Source organism: Puma concolor, chromosome D2 (genome assembly GCF_028749965.1).
Source record: "Puma concolor isolate L17-30 chromosome D2, mPumCon1.1.hap2, whole genome shotgun sequence".
Classification (NCBI taxonomy): domain Eukaryota; kingdom Metazoa; phylum Chordata; class Mammalia; order Carnivora; family Felidae; genus Puma; species Puma concolor.
The window spans coordinates 71,818,545-71,842,458 of record NC_141677.1 but is presented as its reverse complement, the minus strand read 5'-3'; the positions used below and the strand labels follow the sequence as shown (position 1 = coordinate 71,842,458).

The window sequence follows — 23,914 nt, the reverse complement described above, 5'->3', positions numbered from 1 at the left end:
CCCGTAATTTAGCCACCGGCCCAAGCCACCCCGCCCCTTCCAGAGCCTCTCGGCACAGCTGAGCCTGGACATTGGGAGCGCCAGATTCAGCATGGAGAAAGCCTGTGGGTCAGCGTTCCAGGAGCTCTAAGAGAACCATTCCCTCCCCCCGCCACGCACACACACACTTCACTTTGGAAATGAGAGGGGGTTAGAACAAAAATAAGATAAAAGAAATCCGTAGGACTTAAAAGGACACAAACTTTTTAGAAGTCCCGCCCTTAGACCGGGGTCAGCCGATTCGACACAGCAGTGGCAAGGGGACGCTGTTCCCGCCAAGACACGAGAGGTAACGGGGTGGGGGTGGGGGTGGGAAGGATGTCCTCACGGGAGAGATTTTCTTAAAGTTGGGAGTGACTGGCAATGGCTTTGGCTTATACACAAATACAGTATTTTGTCGCCCTGCTGTGCTGAAAGTGCGAGCGTGAACAGATTGTCAGCGGAGCGGAGCGAGGGGCGGGAGGGGGGCGCCTAGCGGAGCGGACGCAGCTGGAGCTGCTCCCGAGGGTGTGCGGGTGGCAGGTGGGCTGCCGCGAGGATCCGGGTGGGCCGAGCTTCCGACTTCAGAAGTGGAGGGCTCTGATGGCTTTTATAGAGCCGGCTGTGCTAGCAGCTCACCCTCTCCCTGCCTGGGAGGTGATAGGCCCCACTCACTGGCCTTGCAGCCTCCTAAGTTCAAAGAGAAGGTAGAGCAGGTGGGAGGCATCAGGCCGATGAACGTGGGTTTTGAGGCTGGTGGAGGGAGAGAAAGCTGGCCACCCCTAGGGCAGACCACTTCTGCGGTCTGGAGTTCGGAGTGTGGGTGGCCTCAGTGCAAGCACAATTTCACATATTTGAATTTTGTTTGTTCACTGTGCAGTGTGTGTCCGTTGCAGCTGGAGGAAGATACTGGACTGACCCAGGAAGCTGATGTGGCTGAATATCCAAGAGTCACAGATAAGGGCAATTTTTACCCCCTGAATCACACACCTCTTTGATGATGATGTGATTAGGGTGGTACCCGCAAGCCGAGGTAGCCATTTAATGTTTGGAAAACCTGCTAAGCCTGTTGCCCAGGGACTGTGTTCCATTTGTGAATTATTTGGACAATTGTCCAATTGAAAAGGAACAGACAGGAGTTTTATAACAATTTTACAAAGCTCACCCTGAGATTAAGCTGTTGAACGTATACTTCCCATTAGTGTTTAATTTTCAAAGTATTACTGATTCTTATTTTTATGAATCAAGTTCTTGGAAACGCCAAGTCACTTGAATGAAATAGCAGCCACAATGGTAAACTTCTCAAACGCTACCCCTGTGGTAGGTTCTCTTAATTTTATTGTGGTATAAGTGGAATAGCATGTGTTCTCAGGTATAAGGTTTGTCGTTTGCCAATACATCCATTACCAAAGCTTTAGATTCCCATCGAGTTAGTGGGTTTGGGTTTTTGTTTTTTGGTTTTTTTGGCAGCAAAATCTTTCCATTTAAAAATTTTGTAACCAATAGATTCTCAATTTTCCTAAAAATCATTTTGCCATGTTAGAGGATGCTTTTTTGGAAGAAGACATCTGGGAATACAAATCTAAAAGAAAACCAAAGCCGGTACATACAAATAATTGCTCTGAGAATACTCCAAAATCTGTTGAAAAAGCAACAGATGGAAAATACCAGTCAAAACGAAACAGAAATAAAAAAAGAACGGTAGAAGCTAAAGAAAAGACAAAGGACCCCGAAATTTGCCTTGGAGAAACAGAGAGTCAGACTTCTGTAGCTTCTAGTCAGAATTCTAGTTGTGAGGATGGTATTCAGCAGTCCCAAGATCAGGAGGCCACTCCAGGAAAGCGCTGTAGGACTCGCAAAAACAAACACGTATCTCCAAAGATACGTCCAGTTTATGATGGATACTGTCCAAACTGCCAGATGCCTTTTTCCTCATTGCTAGGTCAGACACCTCGATGGCATGTTTTCGAGTGTTTGGATTCGCCACCGGTCTCTGAAACAGGTAAGACTGCAAAAAAGGTAGTAGTTTTTAAATAGCCTAAAAGATCTGCATTAGGCAGAGGAATCAGTCCAGTGGAACAAGCAAGGCAAGCAGGAAACTGAAAGGGAGGGGAGGCGCTGAAGTTATCAAAGTATAAATGACTTAACCCTAGAAGCAAACAAAGAAACCCTTCTTAAGGGTAAAAGGATAACAGTCAATGGTATGTTTGTAGAGAATGTTGCAAACTTGAAAACAGTCGAAATGCATTTTATTATTCGATGAGCGTTCCTAAACATCTCCGTTATTTTTTTTTTGTCAGTGTTAATTGAGCACATACTGTGCTAGGTACTTTAATTCTGTTTACTTACTTGACTCTCACAATGACCCCGAAAGGTAGGTGGTACTGACCTTTTATAGATGAGCATTCTTTTTAGAGTTTTACTTATTTTAAGTAATCTCTATGCCCCACGGTGGGGCTTGAATTCACGACCCCAAGATCAGAGTCGCATGCCCAGGCACACCTATAGAGCAGCACTCTTGAATGTTAAACTGCCCATTTTGTTCTCTTTTGTGAAACAGGAATTTAAAGAATTATGCATATAGTCAAGTCTTTTTTTTTTTCTTTCAATATATTTATTTTGAGAGAGCGCACACACAAGCAGAGGAGAGGCAGAGAGAAAGGGAGAGGGAGAGAATCCCAAGCAGGCTGTCAGTGCAGAGCCCACATGGGGCTTGAACTCACGAGCCACGAGAGCATGACCTGAGCCAAAACCAAGAGTCGGGATGCTCATCTGACTGAGCCACCCAGGTGCCCCTATAGTCAAGTCTTCTAAATGTGATTGTGTTGGATCTGTCGTGGTATTGTACAGAAAGAAGAACTGGGAAGGAATCTTGGGGTTTTAAGATTCTAATTTAAAATGTGCCAAATGATAAATGAAGTAATGCTATGCTTTTATTATCTTTTAAAATCTATAATGTCATGTTTAACGTAGGAAGTCCTACTTGGAGTATATGAAGAATGGGTTGTTATGATTTGTGTATTTCAGAGATATCATATATACCATATATAGATTTCTAAATCTCAAAGAATTAAAATTCAGCAAAATAAAAATACTACTCAGTATGGCTTATATGTTATGTATGATTCAGAAGACATTTTTATTATTAACCTCTAGTTATTTTAAAGTACTGCACGAAGATGCAAAAGAGCTTTAAAAAAATTGGCGTTAGTTTTTATAAAATGAAAGCCTCATCAAATGCTAGTATTTTTGCTCTTAAGTGGCTCGGAAATCAGAAATGGAAGTTGGACTCCTGTGGGGAGCACCTCAGGGTGAAATGTCTTAGGATGAAACCACCTGAAAGAGGTTTTTCTTTAGGTTTTTCATTGCCTAACCTTAGGAATAGAATCTCAGACAGACTCTTCTTGAATTGAATTCGGTTCCATAACAAATACTTTGATGAGGTGGTTTTAAATTAAGCAGTGAGGTCTTCTAGTTTAATGTAACATCTTTTTGGAGAGGAAGAGGGGTCATTTTTTTCATTTTTATTTTTTTTATAAACCTGGAAATTAACGTACAAGGGGATTTGCCAAGATGGTTTACGGAATGGTTCTCAATTATAATAGTGTGATGGGGAGTAGTTTGCAGATTATTAAAGCCTTATTATTAACCAGTTTATCAAATTGAATTTCAAATCTTAGAATCTAAAATATTCAGTGTATGAACAGCTATTACTAATTAGACTATTACTGTTATCCTATGCAGTGTGAATATTAAAAAAAATGGACCCTAATTGGGTACTTTAATCGTCACAAATCCATACTGCTTGATAAGATAAAAATTGGGGTAGAACTTTAGTTCTCTGACAGACACACTAGTCTTTTTCACTCTTTATTGCCTGAGCAAATCTGGACTAGTGAGCACCTGTAAATACTTCATGTAAGCATGAACTGCATTTTGAAGGAGCTCGTATTTATGAGAGGTACTTGGGGAAGGGGGGAAGGTATTAGTCTTAAACATTGTTTTGGAAAAAGATCATCTGCAAAGAAACTTTAAGAAGTATTTGATTTAAAACTCATAACGAGCACCTTGGAAAACCATACTGGATTATTGTTATTTTACGCTGGGTCTTTTGATTGTATAAAGATAGCCATGGTCCTAAGGCTTCAAAGTAGGATTGATGACTTTTCACTTACGTGTTGACTCTGTCTGTGTTTTGATCCTCTATTACTTTTTTTCTTTGTTAAAATTTTCAGAGTGTCCTGATGGTCTTGTGTGTACCTCAACAATTCCTTCTCATTTCAAGAGATACACTCACCTCCTGCTGGCTCAGAGCAGAGCCAGCAACCAGCCTCTCGGCAGCTCACCACATGGGCCAGGGGGTCGTTTCGGTGAGACTAATTCAGGCTTCCTCTGTAGCCTTGAGGAAAGATGGTCTCTGCATCAGAAACAGACGGAAAACTTCAAAACCGTTTCAACTACGCCCTCATCAGTGACACCGTGTCTAAAGAAATCTCAGTCTCCTGCTCAAACCAATACCAAGATATCTTCTTTGACGAATCTCCAAACATCCCAATCCACCCCACGACTTGCAGGATGTGTTAATAATGACAAACCAGTAGGAGTTGGTTTGCCTCTCGCTGAAGAATTAGACAGCCAAAACAACTCAGAACGCGCACTCTCGCCACTGCCAGAAAATGACTTTCGCAGCCACGAAATCTCTTACTCTCCACTTCAAAGTGATGAAGAGACTGACGAGATAGATGAAAAGCTAGGTGATTCACAGCAGGAACTGCTGTTTACAGAAAGCTCTAAAGATGGCAGCCTGGGAGAAGATGACACCAGCTCTTCTTTGTTTCACCAACTCCGTGGCTCCTCCCTGAGGGACCAGCAGGAGCGCGGCCCCCACGTGCACGGCTTCTTAACTCAGGATCAACACGATGAAGTATTGTATAAATACAGCACGCTAACCGGTTCGTCTCGGCCTCTTTTCCAGAATAAGAGCATCACTTCACGTGATGATGGGGCGCATACCGGTGATGATTTCGTGCCGTTGCCATCGGCATTCGCAGAGGGGCTTCCTTCTAGTTATCAAGCTGTCACAGCAAAACCTGGCAAGCCACAATGTCGGGCAAATAAACAGAAACAGGTACTTGAAGAATCAGCTGTTGGCAATCAGGTTTCCCTTCCATCACTTAATCGTGAAATGCCGAAAGCTTTTGGAAGCCAGGGAGAAGGGGATCTTTCTTTCCATCCAACCCAGGGTAAAATTAGGAAAGCATCAAATAGGAACTTCAGTGCTAAGAACAGTACTAACTCCACATGTGTCTGCGGAAAGGCATTAGGTGGTGTACAAGGCAGTAAAGTTACAATTCCAAATACAGGGAAATCTAGTGCGTCTACCGCGGCCGAGTCTCTGAAAATATCGCCATCTGGTCCAAGCTGTCCTGCGACACAGTCTTCTTCCAAGGTAATGAAACAAACGGATATAGGTGTTTATTTTGGTCTGCCACCCAAAAGAAAAGAAGAGAAATTGCTGGAAGGAAGTGCAGTAGAAGGGCTGAACTTCAATCCAGCTGTAAGTCCTAAGGAAAAGAGGTCCCGGCAGCGCAAGAGGAAAGCAGAAAAATCATTAAGTGATTTAGAATTTGATGCAAAGAATTTAAGTGAGACTCAGCCCTCCGTGGAATTTTCCAGTGAGAGGTCACAGCATCAAAGAAAGCGACTGAAAAAGTCAGATTCACTACAGGCAGGAGCACATCAGAAGAGGTCACATCGCCTTATTGATAGGACAGAATCCGAAACCCTCAATTTAAGGAAAGACAAAGTCTTCGTAAAATCAGCTTGTGGCAGGCTGCAGAGAGGGAAGACAAAAATCCCAGAGTCATCTAATGCAGGACAATTAAGAAAAAAGACATGCCCATTCTATAAGAAAATACCTGGTAAGTTGAAATGCCAATGTTTAATATACCTACAAAGAATCAACTTAAAATTTCATGTTCATTCCCCATGTTATGTGTCTGTGTTTGTATAAAACAATTTTTATATGTATTTCCTTTGTTTTTTATAGTTCATTGACCTGTAACAGATTTTTTTTTGGCCTATTTGAATGTTTTTGCCCTATTCAATGCAGCAAACTTTTATTAAATATGTTCTGTGTACAAGATCCTATACTAGTAGGTAGATATTACAGATTTGACACAGTTGAGTAAAGGTCAGCTTAATATGGAAGGAGGAAAGGCCCTCTGTAAGTAGTTATAGTAAAAACAGTCCCTATGCCCTTAAGAGAAATACTGAGTGCTAAATAGCTTCAAAGAAGGAAAACTAACAAATTGCATAGGTCATAATAAATGTCAAATAGTTTTAATGCACATCATAACTTAGTTTCTCAGCCTTTTCATATTTTATAATTCCCAGTGCCTTCATAAGTGAATTACAAAAATGCATAGTAAAATGAATTGGATTATTGAAGAAACCAGTAACTCTTCTTCTGAAGAGAATATAAAGCTGCCAAAATATACCCGGTTTCAGAAAGACTTTTTAAAGTGCTTTGATATTCCCGATCTAGAATCCAAAATGTTTATGTAGGGAATAGCATTTATGTACATCAGAGCTCCAGTTTTGTTGTTAATGATTCCTGTGATGAGTTTTCTGTATTTTAAGTGAGCCAGAGACTGGTATGCGGTGTGTGGATAAGCCTCAGTGGGATTGTGAAGTATGCCTGTTTACTGCCTCCTCACAATCCACACCCTTGGCTATTTCTTTCATGAACATTTTTCAGAACACCTCAACCATTTTTTTTTCTTATAATTCCTCTAGGTAGCCTTTTTTGGGCATTTTTTAAAAAAGATTTTATTTTTAAGTAATCTCTACACCCATTGTGGGGCTCGAACTCACAACCTTGAGATCAAGAGTTGCGTGCTCTGCTGACGGAGCCAGCAGGCACCCCAGAATTTATTTTCTGACTTCCTCCCATCCCGCACCGTGAAGTGCGAATACTGCATATGCTGTTCATCTGTTATTGTACTGTGACCCTTCGGAGACCCTCAGCCGCTGTAATTTGTAAGATTACTTGGGCCTTCAACCATGTCTGCCCCCAGTGTGCACTGCCAAAATAGAATAAAATAAGAAGAAATATAGCATTTTCCTTTTGCTGTTTTGTAGAAGTGAAGGATTTAAGTCAGGAAAACAAAGAAACAATTGGTTTGTAGCTTAGCATTTTAATTTCTTTTGGTACAGTTATTCATTGAAAAAGCAAAGCCAATAGTGGGATATTTACTAGAAACTCACAAGACTTCTTTTCATTTCTAGTATCCGATTTTGCTGAATTTATGTGGAATAAGGTTTTAGGGTATAAAGCTCAGTTGGAATCGAGATGTATAGATGGTAGGATCTGTTTACATTCGAACTGAGCATCTTCCACCCCGTTAGCTATCACTCAAGCAGCTGTGTGCTCTTTCCGTGACAGGGACTGGCTTTACAGTTGATGCCTTCCAGTACGGACTGGTGGAAGGTTGCACAGCTTATTTTCTCACACATTTTCATTCTGATCATTACGCTGGATTGTCTAAAAACTTCACATTTCCAGTTTATTGTAGTGAGGTAAGTTTCAGTATTCTAAACTCTAAATGTATGGAATGCAGAGAATTTCTAAGCACTGTGGTTGAAAAAGAGTAACTAACGTTGTAAGATCTGTCATCCTACTAGAAAAGCTATGAGAAAATAGATTCCACATTAAGATTCTAAAATTAAATGAGCTATTGTCAATAGTTACAATAAGATTTAAAAAAAATTTTTTTTTACGTTTGTTTATTTCTGAGACAGAGACAGAGCATGAGTCGGGGAGGGGCAGAGAGAGAGGGAGACACAGAATCCGAAGCAGGCTCCAGGCTCTGAGCTGTCAGCACGGAGCCCGACGCGGGGCTCGAACTCACAGACTGTGAGATCATGACCCGAGCTGAAGTCGGACGCTCAACCGACTGAGCCACCCAGGCGCCCCTAGGATTTTTGTTTAATGCTTTCTTATATGGAAACAGTAAACTACTTCATGCACTTCATGGTGCACTAAAACACCTAAGTTTCATCCAGTAAACATCTATTGAGTACCTTAAAAGACATTCACGGCAAAATACCTAACTTCAAGGCACTCACAGCCTTCAGGCGATACTTTTCCAAGTACATGGTGATGGGGTTGGTATTGTGCTAGAAAACTGAGCAGAATGCCAGCAAGTAGGAGAAAGTGCTTTACACTGTCCTAGGCCAAGGTCAGAGAAAGTTTCCTGGTGAAAGAGATACCTTGAATTAATTATTAAAAGGTGACTATTTTAAGGGTGCCTGGGTGGCTCAGTCGGCTAAGCATCGGACTCCTGATTTCAGTTCAAATCATGATCTCAGGGTTGTGAGATCGAGCCTGGTGTCAGGCTTCGCGCAGGGCATGGAGACTGTTTAAGATTCTCTCTCCTTCTACTCCTTGTGTATTCTCTTTGTCTCTCTCTCTAAAAAAGATAGAAAAGAAATGACTATTTTAATGCCTACTACTAAGGGATTTGGCTAGAATTTGATTTAATCCTCAAGGATTCTTGAATTCTTGAATTCACCTCTTTTTTTTTTTAAGTTTTTTTAAAATTTAGTTTAGAGAGAAAGAGAGAACGTGAGTGGGGGTGGGGCAGAGAGAGAGAGGGACAGAGGATCTGAAGCAGGCTCTGCGCTGACAGCAGTGAGCCCGACATGGAGCTCAAACTTAGGAAGTGTGAGGTCATGTCCTGAGCCAAAGTCGGACACTCAACCAACTGAGCCACCCGTGTACCCCTAACCTCTTTTTATTAATGAGGCAACTGAGGCTGGGAAAGGGGTTAAATAACGTGCCCCCAAGTCATAGAGCTAATAATGGCAGAGCCAGAATTTGAACACAGGTCTGTCCGATTCCAGAACCAGGTGGAAGAGAGAGGAGAGGACATTCTAGGTAGAGAGTAGAGTTTGTATAAGCGCACACACACCTTAGAAATCGACCCATCCCAGGCAGTTCGGATGATTCAGAATGGCTAACCATGAGATGGGGAATAACAGAAGATAAACCCGCAGAAGTGAGCAGGGGCCAGCTCACGCGGGTTTTGGTTGTCATCTGGAGACGAGGGACTTTACATAGATAGGGAGAGCCAGCGACAGTGTTTAAGCAGAATTGCGACAGTCATTTTAGGAAGTTTTTTTTTCTGGTATTCGAGAGGATTTCCATGAATAGCAGTGGGAGAACAGGTAGACTAAGATGCTTGGTTCTAAACTAGATCTGAAATAGGAGACTCTGTGTTTCTCTGTATCAGCAACAAGTGCGTTCTGTTTTGCAGATAACCGGCAATTTGTTGAAGAGCAAACTTCACATGCAAGAGCAATATGTCCATCCACTACCAATGGACACTGAATGTATAGTAAATGGTGTAAAAGTCATTTTGCTTGATGCCAACCAGTAAGTATTAAAGTTATATTAAGGCTGGCCTATTTTTTAAAATATTAACAAAAATAAGTTTATTTAAGAACTGTCTTATTGGGGCGCCTGGGTGGCGCAGTCGGTTGAGCGTCCGACTTCAGCCAGGTCACGATCTCGCGGTCCGTGAGTTCGAGCCCCGCGTTGGGCTCTGGGCTGATGGCTCAGAGCCTGGAGCCTGTTTCCGATTCTGTGTCTCCCTCTCTCTCTGCCCCTCCCCCGTTCATGCTCTGTCTCTCTCTGTCCCAAAAATAAATAAAAAACGTTGAAAAAAAATTAAAAAAAAAAAAAAACTGTCTTATTGAAACCATTATTCCTATATTTAAAAAAATTCCTATTTTTAAAAATTCCTAATTTTTAAAAATTTTTAAAAACTCTCACATGTGTTTCTCCTTTTGAAAAAAAAAAAATAACGTGCCCGATTACAGAATCAGAGATTAAATATAATGGGATCCTTTAAATATTATCTAACCCATTTTGATGCAGTTTAAATTACTATGTTTAACATACGACATCCCTCTTATTTAAAAAAAAAAACAAACATTTTAACGTGTCGCTGTTTTGAAGACATAACCTTTTGCCATTTTCTTTTTTCTTGTTAAATTAAAAAAAAATAATTTTATTTGTTATTGAGAGACAGAGAGACAGCATGAGCATGGGAGGGGCAGAGAGAGGGAAACACAGAATCGGAAGCAGGCTCCAGGCTCCGAGCTGGCAGTACCGAGCCCAATGCGGGGCTCGAACTCACAAACCACGAGATCACTACCTGAGCCAAAGTCAGACACCTAACCGACTGAGCCCCTGCCATTTTCTTTATTTTTTTAGTTTTGGCCATTTTCTTTAATATCACTTATATAAGTTAACAGATTGTACTCCATTCAGATACCAGAGAATTTTTGTTTCCTTTTAAGAAATTCTTCAAGCTTTTAATACTAAAGACTTGGAATTTTTTTTTCTTGAAAATGGTTTCCCTTTTTCCCTCTTTTTTTTTCTTTTTAAATGTAAAGCACTGTCAGTATCATATTGCCAAAGTGTAATTCTCAACTGCACTTCTTCCTACTTTTCATACAATTTTAGCCTTGTGTACCTTAGAGATCACAGATGTGTAGAGAATTAAAATTAAGACTAGGTCTCCAGAAATCCAGACCCATGCTCTGTCTTCAGGTTGCCTTTAACTTTCTGTCTGCTAACTTCTGTTTCTTTTTTTAATCACCAATTATGACAACTCAAGTTCTGATATTTTTTAAGCCAACTTTTTTAGGCATAATTTACATAAATAAAATAGACCCATTTTAAGTGTTTGCTGAATTTTGACAAAAATACACACCCATGTAATTCCCACCACAGTAAAAATTATATCGGAAATTTTCCCCACCCCAAAAGGTTTCCTGATGCTCCTTCCCAGTTGATCCCGCGCTGACTCTGGCCCAGGGAACCATTGATCTGTTTCCTATCACCATGGATTAGGTTTGTGGTTCATTTCCTGAATCCTAGGGATTCAGCTAAATGAAATCGCAAAGTATCTACTCTTTTGCATCCAGCTTCTGTCCATGTTTTTGAGATTCATCCAAGCTGATGTGTATATCAGTGGTTTGTTCCTTGTTACTGCTGAATAGTATCAGTTGTATGGGCACACTACAATATCTTTATTCACCTCTTGATGGACAACTGATTTTTGTTTATTGACCTTATATCCTGAGACCTTGCTAAACTTGCACATTAGTTGTAGTAGGTTTTTTATAGATTTCTTAGAAATCTTCTACGTGTATGATCATGTCATCTGTAAGTATAGACAATTTTGTTTTACTTCTTTCCATTCAGAGTGCTTTTTTTCCCCTCTTGGTTTTGGTCCTGGCTCAACCTCTCAGTGGTGACAGCAGAGATGCTGCCTTGGTCCTGACCCTAAGAAGAAAGCTTTCAGCCTTTCTCATTAAGCTTGATGTTGGCAATGGGTTTTTCATAAATGCCTTTTATTAGGTTGAGGAAGATGCCCTCTCTTCCTGGTCTACAGAGTTTGTAATCATGAATGGATATTGAATTTTGTCACATGTTCCTTCACCTACTGAGAATATCATATAACTTTTCTCCTTTATAATGTTAACAGGGTAAATAATCATGATGGGTTTTCTGAATGTTAAACCAGCCTTGCATTGCTGGGATAAACCCCACTTAATCTTCATGGATTATCCTTTTAAAAATATATATTGCTGGATTTCATATGCCAGATATTTTGTTAAAGACTTCTGTATCTGGTTTTCATAATGGATGTTGGTCTGTAGTTTTTTGGTTTTTTTAATAATGCTTTTGTCTGGTTTTGACATTAGGGTAATGCTGGCCTCATGAAATATTCCCTCCTCCTCTATTTTCTGAAAGATGTTGTGTATATTGGTATTTCTTCCGTAGTCTTGGTATCATTATTATTGGTAACGTTGGTATTATTTCTTTCCCACTTCAGTCATTCATCTGAAGTTTGCGGGCAGGAAGCTAAGGGGTAATTTTTAATTACAAAAGTAATTATGTCATATTTTTTCCTAAAATGCAAAATTAAAGTTTCCTGTGTTTTGGCAGTAATTTCCAAGCCCCAATATGGTAGAGCGTCCCCAAGTCTACCGTGAGGCCCAGTGGTTCCCTAGGAAGACCCAGGGACTCAGAAAAGTTGTCCTACTCATGGTGACAGCGAAAGGATTCAGATTAAAATCAGCAAAGGGAAAAGGCAAATGGGGGCAAAGTCCAGGAGAAACCAGGCCCGGGTTTCCAGGTACCCTTCTAATGAGTGGCACGGATGCACTTAGTTCTCCCAGCAGCCATGTGTCACCACACATGCAAAGCCTGGCCAAGCTGGGAAGCTCATGGAGCCTTGAGTCCAGCGGGGATGTCAGTCATGTGCACGTGCAGCACCCTCGTGACTTGCCTCAGCTACTCAGACTCCAGGCCCAGAGAGCAAAACCAGATATTCATCATAGGAAACACCATTAGCATAAACTCTCACATCAAGCTAGTAACACATGGCCCCAGGCATCAGGCGCACAGAGCACTCTTATGGGGCGGAAGATTCCAAGGGCTCAGAACTCCTCTCTCAAGGGCCAGCCAAGGACTAGTCCTAAAGACACGTTTTAGGTGGGGAAGTGTGGAGTTTGAACAAACCTGGCCTGTTGAATTAATCCTTTCCTGAGCCTGGATTTTTTTTTTTTTTATGATGTAAATAAACTTTCTAAAGTAAAAATGCTCCATTTCCTCTGTATGCAGTGCTGCGTCTTCACCTACTAAAACCGAATAAGTTCTCTTCCTTTGGCTTCCTTGCCGCGTGTTAAGAATATTCCTTTGTGTTCAGCTGTCCAGGTGCTGTCATGATCCTGTTCTATCTTCCTAATGGTAAAGTCCTGTTACACACCGGAGACTTCCGAGCACACCCCACCATGGAACGTTCTCTTCTCGCAGGCCAGAAAGTCCACACGCTTTACTTAGATACGACGTAAGAGAGGCTTTGTTTGTATGCTTCCTTTTCCCGCTGACAATATTTGCCCCGTAGATCATGAATAATGTGCACAGGTGCTTAGGTAATCAAAATGATGGCTGATTACCAATTACCATCTTAAGACTATTAGAGAAATGCTGTTTGAAAAACTACCTACTTGCTTAAGAACAAATTTGAGAGGACATAGTCCTAACCAGCTACGACTCAGTTTTTTCTTTTTTGTAATTTCCTTTTGAAAATATGGTTTCTGTGAGAATCCTGTTACTGAAACAAGGAAGGAAAAACGGGGGGGGGGGGGGGCAAACTTTAGGAAACACCCTTTTAAGTTATTTTTTCAAAGTACTTGTGTAACTATTAAGTGTAATTATGGAGAAGAAGCAGAAGCCAAAATGCGATTCTGCTTCAGAATATTCAAAATTCTTTGTTCGTTTCTCCAAATGTAATTTTTAAGTGACAACTTTGAATTCCTAAATGTTATATAAACATAGTGGCACCAGCCATTTTTTATTATATATTAAAATACCTCATCATTTTGTTAGAATTTAATTATATCAACTATTTCAACCTGTTTTAAGAAGTGAGTTTGGATGGCATATTTTAATAAAAAAATGGCCTTTCCACATCCAGTTTTCTTTTTTTTTTTTTTTTTTTTTTTTTTCAACATTTATTTATTTTTCGGACAGAGAGAGAGACAGAGCATGAACGGGGGAGGGGCAGAGAGAGAGGGAGACACAGAATCGGAAACAGGCTCCAGGCTCTGAGCCATCAGCCCAGAGCCCGACGCGGGGCTCGAACCCACGGACCGCGAGATCGTGACCTGGCTGAAGTCGGACGCTCAACCGACTGCGCCACCCAGGCGCCCCTCCACATCCAGTTTTCTAACACTATAGCTAATTTTTCCATTTTTTAATATGTACTTTAAATACTAGGTAAATAAAGAAAATAATAAGTAAAAAAAAAAAAAACAAAAACCCAAAACACCTTTTTTTTGTTACTTAGTTTTGCTCAACATAGAATTCTGAATTTCTTTGTGGGTTTTTTATCAGAGAAAAGACCTAAGTGTCTTCTCTATTATTATGGCTGACTAGCAAAAACAATTTTGAAAATGGGGAAAAATATGTTTCTTTGATATTTTTACTTTGTGACATTTTTTAAGTAAAAAAAAAGATTGATTTTCATTTTCATGATTTTCATCCCAAGTGGAGACAGGTAGCTAGTAGTCTTAGGGTTAATTTTATATTTGGTGTTATTGTATTGAGGTAGACCCAACTGGATCTGTAGTATTCCTGTAATATTGTACATATTTCTGTACCTCCTCAGAAGAGCAGATAACCATGTGAATGTTCACTGTTTGATTTAAAGCTACTTCAGTACATTCAAATTTGATTTCATCACTTATTTATTTATTTATTTAAAAATATTTTTTTTTTCTAATGTTTATTTATTATTGCGAGACAGAGAAACAGAGCATGAGCATGGGAGGGGCGGAGAGAGGGAGAAACACAGAATCCGAAGCAAGCTCCAGGCTCTGAGCTGTCAGCACAGAGCCCGACGCAGGGCTCGAACTCACAAACCGCGAGATCATGACCTGAGCTGAAGTCGGACGCTTAACCGGCGGAGCCACCCAGGCGCCCCACATCATTTTAATTTTTAAACGAAATCAGAATTCTTTAGTTCAGAGATAATCCCTGTCACTAGTATTTTCTTTGATAGTGATTGGGGTTAAAACAAAAAAGCTGCTGAGGTTTGTAATTCACAGCTAAAATAGCTGGCCGGCTAGAACAGTCCTTCAAGAAAAAGGGGCAGTTTCTTTATATGAGGGTGATAAAAGAAATATGAAAAAGATACATTGAAGATGCAGAATTCCATCAGAAATTACCCCTGGCCTGTCACAAATATTTTAACCGTAGGCAGTCCATAACCAGAGTGGTGTTAATACATCATACTGTTGCCGTACGTACGCTTGCTAAAGCTTGTTTTCTAGAACAGCGTCCAGCCTAATGCTTTGGCTTTCTTGTTGCTCATTTAATAAGTACCGTTTTTAACATATTACAGATACTGCAGCCCAGAATACTCCTTCCCGTCGCAGCAAGAGGTTATCCAGTTTGCCATCAACACTGCCTTTGAGGCAGTAACTCTAAACCCACGTGTTCTTGTTGTCTGTGGCACCTATTCTATTGGAAAAGAGAAAGTCTTCCTAGGTGGGCGGTGGCTGTATCTAATTTACATTAATATATTATAAAGATCAGATTCTCTTTTGCATAAAGCCCTTTCAGTCTGGATGCTTGCACTTGATACTTCTTTCCTGAAATGGTGCAATATTACCTTTGAAGAAAAATTGATAGAGTTGGGTTCCTTTAAACTTTGAAAGGCTTAACTTAATGGAAATGCCTGGTAAGTGCGTGTGCCATTGCCTATGCGTCTATACAGTGTTTCTAGAGCAAATGTCCGTGCTACGTTAGTATTTCAGTGAACTTGGAAAATTTACTAATGCGTAATTGTGTCTCTGCATTCTTTGAGGATAACCATCAGTTAATTACTTTAGAGAACAGTTTTAATTTTTGTACATAAATGATTTCTGGATATGCAATTGTAGCTTGTCCAGATGGCATTAGACTATTTTACAAAATACTTGGCACTTCCTCCTGATTATGGTCGCATCATGGCAAACATTAAGATATGAAGTGATAAAGCCAGAGTTTTAACTCCTCCAACTTTGGTTCCTTCTTTTCCTCTACCCCTGTCTATACATCTTTTGCGATTTTTAAATACTAGGTCTTAAAAATAAGTTCTTTGGATTTCTCACAGTTCTTACTTCATATAGTTAACCAACAAAAGTACTCAGTGTTTTTGAAATATTAAAAGTGTAAACGTTTTGAATTTTTTTGGGGGGGGAATTCTTATTTTAAATTTTGATTAAGTTGTAACTTAATTTTTTTTTATAAGCTGTGATTTTACTATTTTCAACCTTTTCCTTTGCCTATAGCCATCGCTGACGTTTTAGGTTCAAAAGTGGGCATGTCCCAAGAAAAATATAAAACCTTACAGTGCCTCAACATCCCAGAACTTAATTCCCTCATCACTACAGATATGTGCAATTCACTGGTTCACCTTCTCCCAATGATGCAAATTAACTTTAAGGTAAGCATTCATGAGATGTCTTTTTAGCATAAACTAGAAAAGGTAATGCAATGATTATAAACTGGAATCCCATTTTACTTGAGTTTAACTTGGAGGAATTAGAGTGGAGTCATAGTAAACTTTGCCCTAGAAGGTCTTTTAAGTGGAATTTACAGTGCTTTTATTTTGTGTGTGTGCGTGTGAACAGCTGTATAGAGTAATTCACATGTCCTGGGAACTAGAGAACTATCATAAAAGAAACAAAAGTAGGAAAGTATGCAACTATCTGATCATTCACACCTTATGTTTTGAAGATTGTCTTCCATTCCTTTCCAGTGAGTAGAGCAATGAACGGAGAATTCTAAGAGTTCTTACTTGTGTTAAGGTCTATTCTGTATTAATTGTAAGCCCCTATAATACTGATATATGTTGGAAATTTACGGGCTGTGAGGATTAAGTGCAACAGTGGGAGTGCATTCAAAAAGGATGTTCTAGTGTTAGTTCTGAGGCAGAGGTTAAGAGACAGAAGATATGAGCTCACTCTGATTTGGGGCCCTTATTTGTCAGGTTTACTCCTATACTAAGATTCATTCCATTTACTAATATTTGGACACCTAGCAATGGAATGCATCAGAACTGTGTATTAAAAATAGATCAGAACATAATGTACACACACACACAAAATGTATTTTCACTTTTGTTAAGATGTTCATGAAATAACATTTATGGAGCTTTTTGAAATAGCTTGAAAAAAAAAAAAGAAAATGAGTTATTTTAGTTCTAGCCCCTGGAATAAAGAAATTGTAACAGGTGTAACTATTCCTTTGTTCATGAGAGAAAGGCAAAATTTTTGTGGTCTATTTTCCTGAGTATATAATTCATAAAAAATTTCAGGGACAATCAGGTCAGAGTTTTGTCCCTCTAAAGCCATCTTCGGAAAAGTACTTTAAATTTGGGAGTCATCTGATTTGTGTGGAGGTTAATGAGATGTTGATTATTCATAAAACGAACATTGATATCTTGAGGACAGTATGGCATGTTTTTATGATTTTTATCTTAAAGTTTTATTTCCTACTAACTTAGTTTGTTCCCTTTGAACAAATGACCCATTTAGGAGGATAATAGGGGTGGAAGAGTCAGAGTTTTGTAGAAATGAGGGAGTAGAACTTTTCATGGAAGAGTTTTTAAAGGTACCTTGTGCTGCACGGAGGTCACGTAAGCAAAGAACGGCAGTTTGGCAATTAGAACATGTTGGGTGACAAGAACTTTTTGAAGCGATATTGGAGGAGGCCAAGTGGTAGAGGGCTGAGGAGGGAATGAGAAGGTATAAATGGCCAAACGAATGAGAAGGTAAACAAATGGCCTAAAAAACATGAAAAAAGAGGATCAACATTGTTAGTCATCAGGAAACCATAAATCAAAACCACGGTGAGCTGCCATTTTACACTCACTGGGATAGTGATAATAAAGAGACAGATGGTGTCATTTGTTAGTGAGAATATGGAGAAACTGGAACCCTATTTATTGCTCGTGAGATGATTAATGGTGCAGCTGCTTTGGTAAACAGTTTGATAATTCTTAAAATATTAAACATGGAGTGACTATATGACCAGCTAATCTTAGGCGTATGCCCAAGAGAATTGGAGACATAGATCCACACAAAAACTTCGACACAAATGTTCACAGCCACGTTATTCATAATAGCAAAGAAGTGGAAACAACTCAGATATCCATCAAATGATGAATGGATAGACAAAATGTACCATATCCATAAAGTAGGAATGTTATCCAGCTATAAAAAGGAATGAATTAATAGTACACGCTACAGTGTGAATGAGCCTTGACAACATGATGCCACGTGAAAGAAGTCAGGTACAAAAGGCTACATATTATGTGATTCCATTTATGGGAAATGTTCTCAGGAGGTAAACCTTAGACACAGTAACTAGATTAGTGGTTGCCGGGGCTTGAAAGAGAGGGAATGAGGAGTGACTGCTAATGGGTAGTGTCTCTCTTTGGGGTGATGAGAATGTTCTAGAATTAGATAGTGATGATGGTCATGAAGCTTTATGAATATGCTAACAACCACTGAACTGTGCACTTTGGGGAAAATAAATGCTAGCAGTTGTCTGTCTTGAAGACAAGAAAAAAAAAGAATATCTTAAATCATTGTCTTTTTCTGTATTTGTTATCTATTGTTGGTATTGCCTTCAGTAGCCCCTCCCCTTCCTCCATGAAAGTTATTGATGACATTTTTGGAAATTACTTATCTACAAAACACAGGTGGAGTGGAAGCTGATGGTTACCATGGGGCTGTATTTTAGTTTGTACCTCAAGCCAGTTTTTTTAATTTTTAAAAATATTGTTTTAACTCTTATTCATTTTTGAGAGACAGAGTCAGTATGATCCGGGGAGGGACAGAAAGAGGGAGTAAAGCCAACTTTTTTGCCAACCAAAAATAGCTCTGTTGCATCAGAGCTAATGATTGTGAAAAGGTAAATATGCAATTTTCAGGGTTTGTTAGGCAGGCTTGAAAGCCCTAGAAACCCTATAAAACCATTCATGCTATCTAGTTCAGTATCCCAAGTCTATATATGTGGTACACAGTTAATTACCACCTCCAGTTACCTGATTGACTGTGATCAGATATTACAACAGTAACGTTATAGATGATTACACACTGAAAACCAATTCCGGTTGCATATAGTGAAAGCAGTTTTATCACAAACTAGTTACCAATAAACAGACACAAGTCACAGATCAGAGACTTATAGTGACTAGATCATTCCTTTTTTTTTTTTTTAAGTTTATTTATTTTTATTTCGAGAGTGAGAGAGCGTGAGTAGGGAAGAGGGAGAGAGAGAATCCCAAGTCGACTCCACACCGTCAGCATGGAGCCCGACACGGGGCTTGAACACACAAATCCCGAGACCGTGACCTGAGCCGAAATCAAGAGTCGGATCCTGAACCAACTGAGCCACCCAGGCGCCCCAGATCATTGTTGATAAAATTCCTAAGATGGTAGTAGTTCTTCAGTTGCGGCTAATGAATGACTAATGGCTGTTGGCAGTCTTTCCTGTATGTTTGGCTTGGACGATAGTATCCTCGGTTTTTGTTTGTGGCGCAGGTTGATGATGTTTTTGTGGTAACTTCGGTTTGTTTCGTGAAAAGCGGAAATTCTCACTTAATTCTACTGAGTGTTTTTGCAGAGCAAATAGGAATGGATGTGTTTCATGACTTACATTGAGAGCTGGACTCTCACTTTACGATATTGTACATATAATTGCTTTTGTTTTGTATTATTTCCTTTTCTTTGTGAGCACAGGGGGAAGAGAGTTAGTACGTAAGCAAATAGTACTACGCTTACCTAGATCTAGACTAAGCAAGACAAAAACCCCAAAAGTTTGCAGAGGCAGGGATTATAATGAAAACTTAGCTATCTGTCCATAACCTAAACTTTTTTGTGGAGAGGCAGTAATTGGTAAGAAATATGACTGTTTAATGGTAGGGATTTAATGAGAAATCATTGATACAAGTGAGAAGTCAAAAGATTGTTATTAATTCAGTGAAATATAAATGTCTGATAAACACAGTCAAATGTTTAGCCTCTACCTAGTGATCAAACATAAAAGTAAAAAACAAAACAGGGATATGTTTGTCTTCTACCAAATTGGCATACTTTTTAAGAAAGTAATATTCCTATGCCATGATATAGAGAAATTAGCACTCGTATCCACTTGGATAGTAGTGGAAAGTGGGGTAAATCTTTTTACTCAACAATTTCATTTCTAGGAATTTCTTCTAAAAAAGGAGTCCTTTGTGGGGGCGCCTGGGTGGCTCAGTCAGTTAAGCGTTTGACTTTGGCTCAGGTCATGATCTCACGGTTTGTGGGTTCAAGCCCCGTGTCGGGCTCTGTGCTGACAGATCAGAGCCTGGAGCCTGCTTTGGGTTCTGTGTCTCCCTCTCTCTCTGCCCTTTCCCTACTCGTGCTTAGTCTCTCTCTCTCTCTCTCTCTCTCTCTCTCTCTCTCTCTCTCTCTGGAAAGTAAATAAACATTAACAAAAAATTTAAAGGGGCACCTGGGTGGTTCAGTTGAGCATCTAACTCTTGGTTTCAGCTCAAGTCATGATCTCATGGGTTCGAACCCTGCATCGGGCTCTGTGCTTGCAGAACCTGCCTTGGATTCTGTGTCCCTCTCTCTGCCCTTCCCCGTCCATGTTTTCTCTCTCTTTCTCTCAAAATAATAAATTTTAAAAAAAGAAGAGACAACTGTTTCTTTAAAAAAAAAATTAAAATGAATCCTTTGTGAAAATATCAATCTGTAAGGCTTCCAGTTATTGATGGTGTAATACATGATCAGAAGTAGAACAAGTTAAGACAGGGCCTATGGTTTCCATTTCTAAAAAAGATCCACACAGTGGGTTTTATTGACCATCTCCCTGCCGGGCTATAAGTTTCCAGAACGTGAAGGCTGTGTCTCTCACCCAGCACTCTGACCCCATGACATGGCCTAATACTGGAGCAGATGTTTATTAGATGAGGGACTAAGTAGATGGATGAATGGATTGGTCTTTGTTTTCTTCAGAACTTTCTACCAGCATCTTTTATAATACTAAATAGTTCAGAGCATGTATGATTAAGAAAGAAAAGAGCTTCAGAAATCCAAGATGACACCATGTGCAGTTTAGATTTTTTATTATTTTACATAAAACTAGAATTTTATTATAAATTTACACTAAGCCCTTGACACCGTGGGTTTTGTCTTACGACCAAAAGTATTAGACTTTTGGTATCTCTTGTCCCGTGACTCTTTTTATTTGGATTTTTCTCATCTTTCAAAGATTGAACCTGGGTCACTGATTGTCACATTTCATCAAATGTCAGCACTTATGATGACTTTAGTTTGGAAAATTCTGCTCAAGATTTCTTAGGGAAGCCCAGTACTTCCAATGGTAGCAGCATGAAAAGTGTTGAAAGTATTCTAGTTCGTGTTTGAAGAGTGAAAAGGAGTGAGCCCCCAAGAAGAGTGCCAGTGCATGTCTTTGAAGTGTGCGTGTTGAGTCTGAAGACATTGACAGCATTGCTTCCACTTTCTATCCGTCCATCGGTCCTCCGTTGGACATATGCACGTGGATATGTTTGGCTCTCTGTTTACCGGTGTCAGTATTAGTATCTCTAACAGGGATACTCTTACATACTATTATTATCCCTAACATCCTAGCTGTGTATTCAGTATCCTCATAGTAGTAGGACTTGGAGTTTGTTTTTTGTTTTTTTCCATTCTTTTTTTTGGTAGCTGATATGTCATCTTTAAATACATAATTCTTATGTTTAAATGTGCCTCATCTTATTTTCAGACTGTACTTAAGCTTGTTTAACTTTAGATAAGGGGAAAAGGGTTTTTTTTTTTTTCAGTGATTTTGACTTTTTTTTTTTTTTTTGGAAGTATGGCTCTAGGTTATTGCAAATTAATGTTCACCAGGCGCCAACTCGCTGAGATTATGCCAGCGTGATCATTCTGTTTTCTTCCGCATAACCCACCTTCACGGACCATTAAATACGTATCCTATTTTTATTTAACAGGCTTTACAGAGTCATTTGAAGAAGTGCGGTGGAAAATATGATCAGATTTTGGCTTTTCGACCTACAGGATGGACACATTCTAACAAGTTAACTGGTATAGCAGACATTATTCCCCAGACCAAAGGAAACATTTCAATATACGGTATAGCTATTACATTTTTTTTTTCACTTTTAACGTCTGTTATTACATTTTTATTTTTTTTTTTTTTAATTTTTTTTTTCAACATTTATTTATTTTTGGGACAGAGAGAGACAGAGCATGAACGGGGGAGGGGCAGAGAGAGAGGGAGACACAGAATCGGAAACAGGCTCCAGGCTCTGAGCCATCAGCCCAGAGCCCGACGCGGGGCTCGAACCCACGGACCGTGAGATCGTGACCTGGCTGAAGTCAGACGCTTAACCGACTGCGCCACGCAGGCGCCCCGTTTTTTTTTTTTGTTTGTTTGTTTGTTTGTTTTAATTTTTTTTCAACGTTTATTTATTTTTGGGACAGAGAGAGACAGAGCATGAACGGGGGAGGGGCAGAGAGAGAGGGAGACACAGAATCGGAAACAAGGAGAAGAATTATTTTAAAAGAAAACCTAATTAAAAATAAGAATCTAGAGAGATACATATTAAGAGTCTACATAGAGGGGCACCTGGGTGGCTCAGTCGGTTAAGCATCTGATTTCAGTTCAGGTCACGATCTCACGGTTTGTGAGTTCGAGCCCCACGTGGGGCTCTGTGCTGACAGCTCAGAGCTTAGAGCCTGCTTCAGATTCTATGTCTCCCTCTCTCTGTTCCTCCCCTGCTCGCATTCTCTGTCTCTCTCAAAAATAAATAAAGAAACATTAAAAAAACTGACCCTTTCTTCCCCTTCCCACTTCAAAAAAAAGAAAAAAAGTCTACATAGAAACGCAATAGAATTTTTTAATGTTCAAAGTTCCTGTATCATTTTAATCTTTATTCTCCATAAAAGTTATTAACAATTTTTCTTATCAGTAATAAAGCACCAAGGAGTTTCTGACAAAAATACTGTGGATTGCTTTACCTTTTTATTTTGAGCTTGTGTGGGGATTTGTTTTAGTAATTTGATTTTTCATAGGCGATACCTTTTCTTTGGTGTTGCAGGAATCCCTTATAGTGAACACAGCAGCTACCTAGAAATGAAACGTTTTGTTCAGTGGCTGAAGCCCCAGAAAATCATACCTACCGTGAATGTGGGCACTTTGAAGTCTAGGAGCACAATGGAGAAATATTTTAAAGAGTGGAAATTGGAAGCTGGATATTGATGTTACCTGAAAGGACTCAGAACTAGTTAGGTAACTTCCGTAGAGCTCATTACTAGTTAAATCTTAAGTGATATGCAACACACTTTATATGAAAAGCTTCGTGAAGGCTGCTCAGATAAATTGTTTCCTCATTTACATTTGAATAGCACGTTCATGGTGCTGAGTGTCTCTGCATCCTCAGTAATGATGGAGACTGGTCTCCCAAGTACCCTTGATTCTTGCTCCTCCCACCGACGCAGGTACATCCTGCTGCATCCAGCCTCAGGAGAGGCGACAAAGGCAGCCTGAGGGACCAAAGGATTCATGATGATAATGGATAAATGAGATCGAAAGCATTATATACCTGTCATTTTGTATTTTTAAAATTATTTAATATGGAGCATATTTTTATGAGATAACTTTTATGTGGTATGTATACTTAAATAAAAAATTAATCTTAAATTTGCCATGGTGTCTTTTGGTTTTTAGGATTTGTAACCGTGATATTCGTACAATTTTGTAAAATTTCAATGAAAATAATTCACCATGTGACTAAAGAAGATGATTCAAAGAGCCTAGGTAGTCACCCAATAAAGGATGGCGAAAAGAATGCATGAATAGATGTTTATCCGAACTATTTACTAAAGACATTAGATTACTAGAAATTCAGATGGCAGCGTTTTGGTTTTTTTTTAAATTTATTTATGAATCCTGATCTGTCCAACACAGACTAAGTAGTTGATCCAATATGAAAATTTGGGGCAGGCCAATTCATGTTAAAAATGTTTTTGGGTTAAAAATGTTTTAAAAATAAGAAAACGGTAAGTATAATGAACACATGCATGTTGTGTGTATGTGTATTCTTGCATTACCTCTAGCAGTGAAATTATTTGGGAGATTTAAAAAAAATTTTTTTTTAACGTTTATTTATTTTTGAGAGAGGGACGGAACACATGTGGGGGAGGGGTAGAGAGAGAGAGGGACACAGAAACTGAAGCAGGCTCCAGGCTC

At 39.5% G+C, this 23,914-nt stretch overlaps 1 protein-coding gene across 2 annotated transcripts; it reads left to right on the top strand.

Moving 5' to 3' along the window:
• The first annotated feature begins 104 nt into the window (after positions 1-104).
• On the top strand, positions 105-23,365 carry DCLRE1A (DNA cross-link repair 1A). 2 transcript variants are annotated; one of them, XM_025918345.2, is made up of 10 exons: positions 105-328; positions 899-2,020; positions 4,254-5,939; positions 7,466-7,599; positions 9,339-9,457; positions 12,807-12,947; positions 15,006-15,151; positions 15,937-16,091; positions 21,654-21,795; positions 22,764-23,365. In XM_025918345.2, exons 2-10 carry the CDS (start codon positions 1,555-1,557, stop codon positions 22,922-22,924), a joined length of 3,150 nt encoding a protein of 1,049 aa, XP_025774130.1. In that variant the 5' UTR covers positions 105-328; positions 899-1,554; the 3' UTR covers positions 22,925-23,365. The 2 variants fall into 2 exon arrangements, with proteins under 2 accessions (XP_025774130.1, XP_086537054.1); XM_086680928.1 differs by lacking the exon at positions 105-328 and adding an exon at positions 477-561.
• Positions 23,366-23,914: the final 549 nt, after the last annotated feature.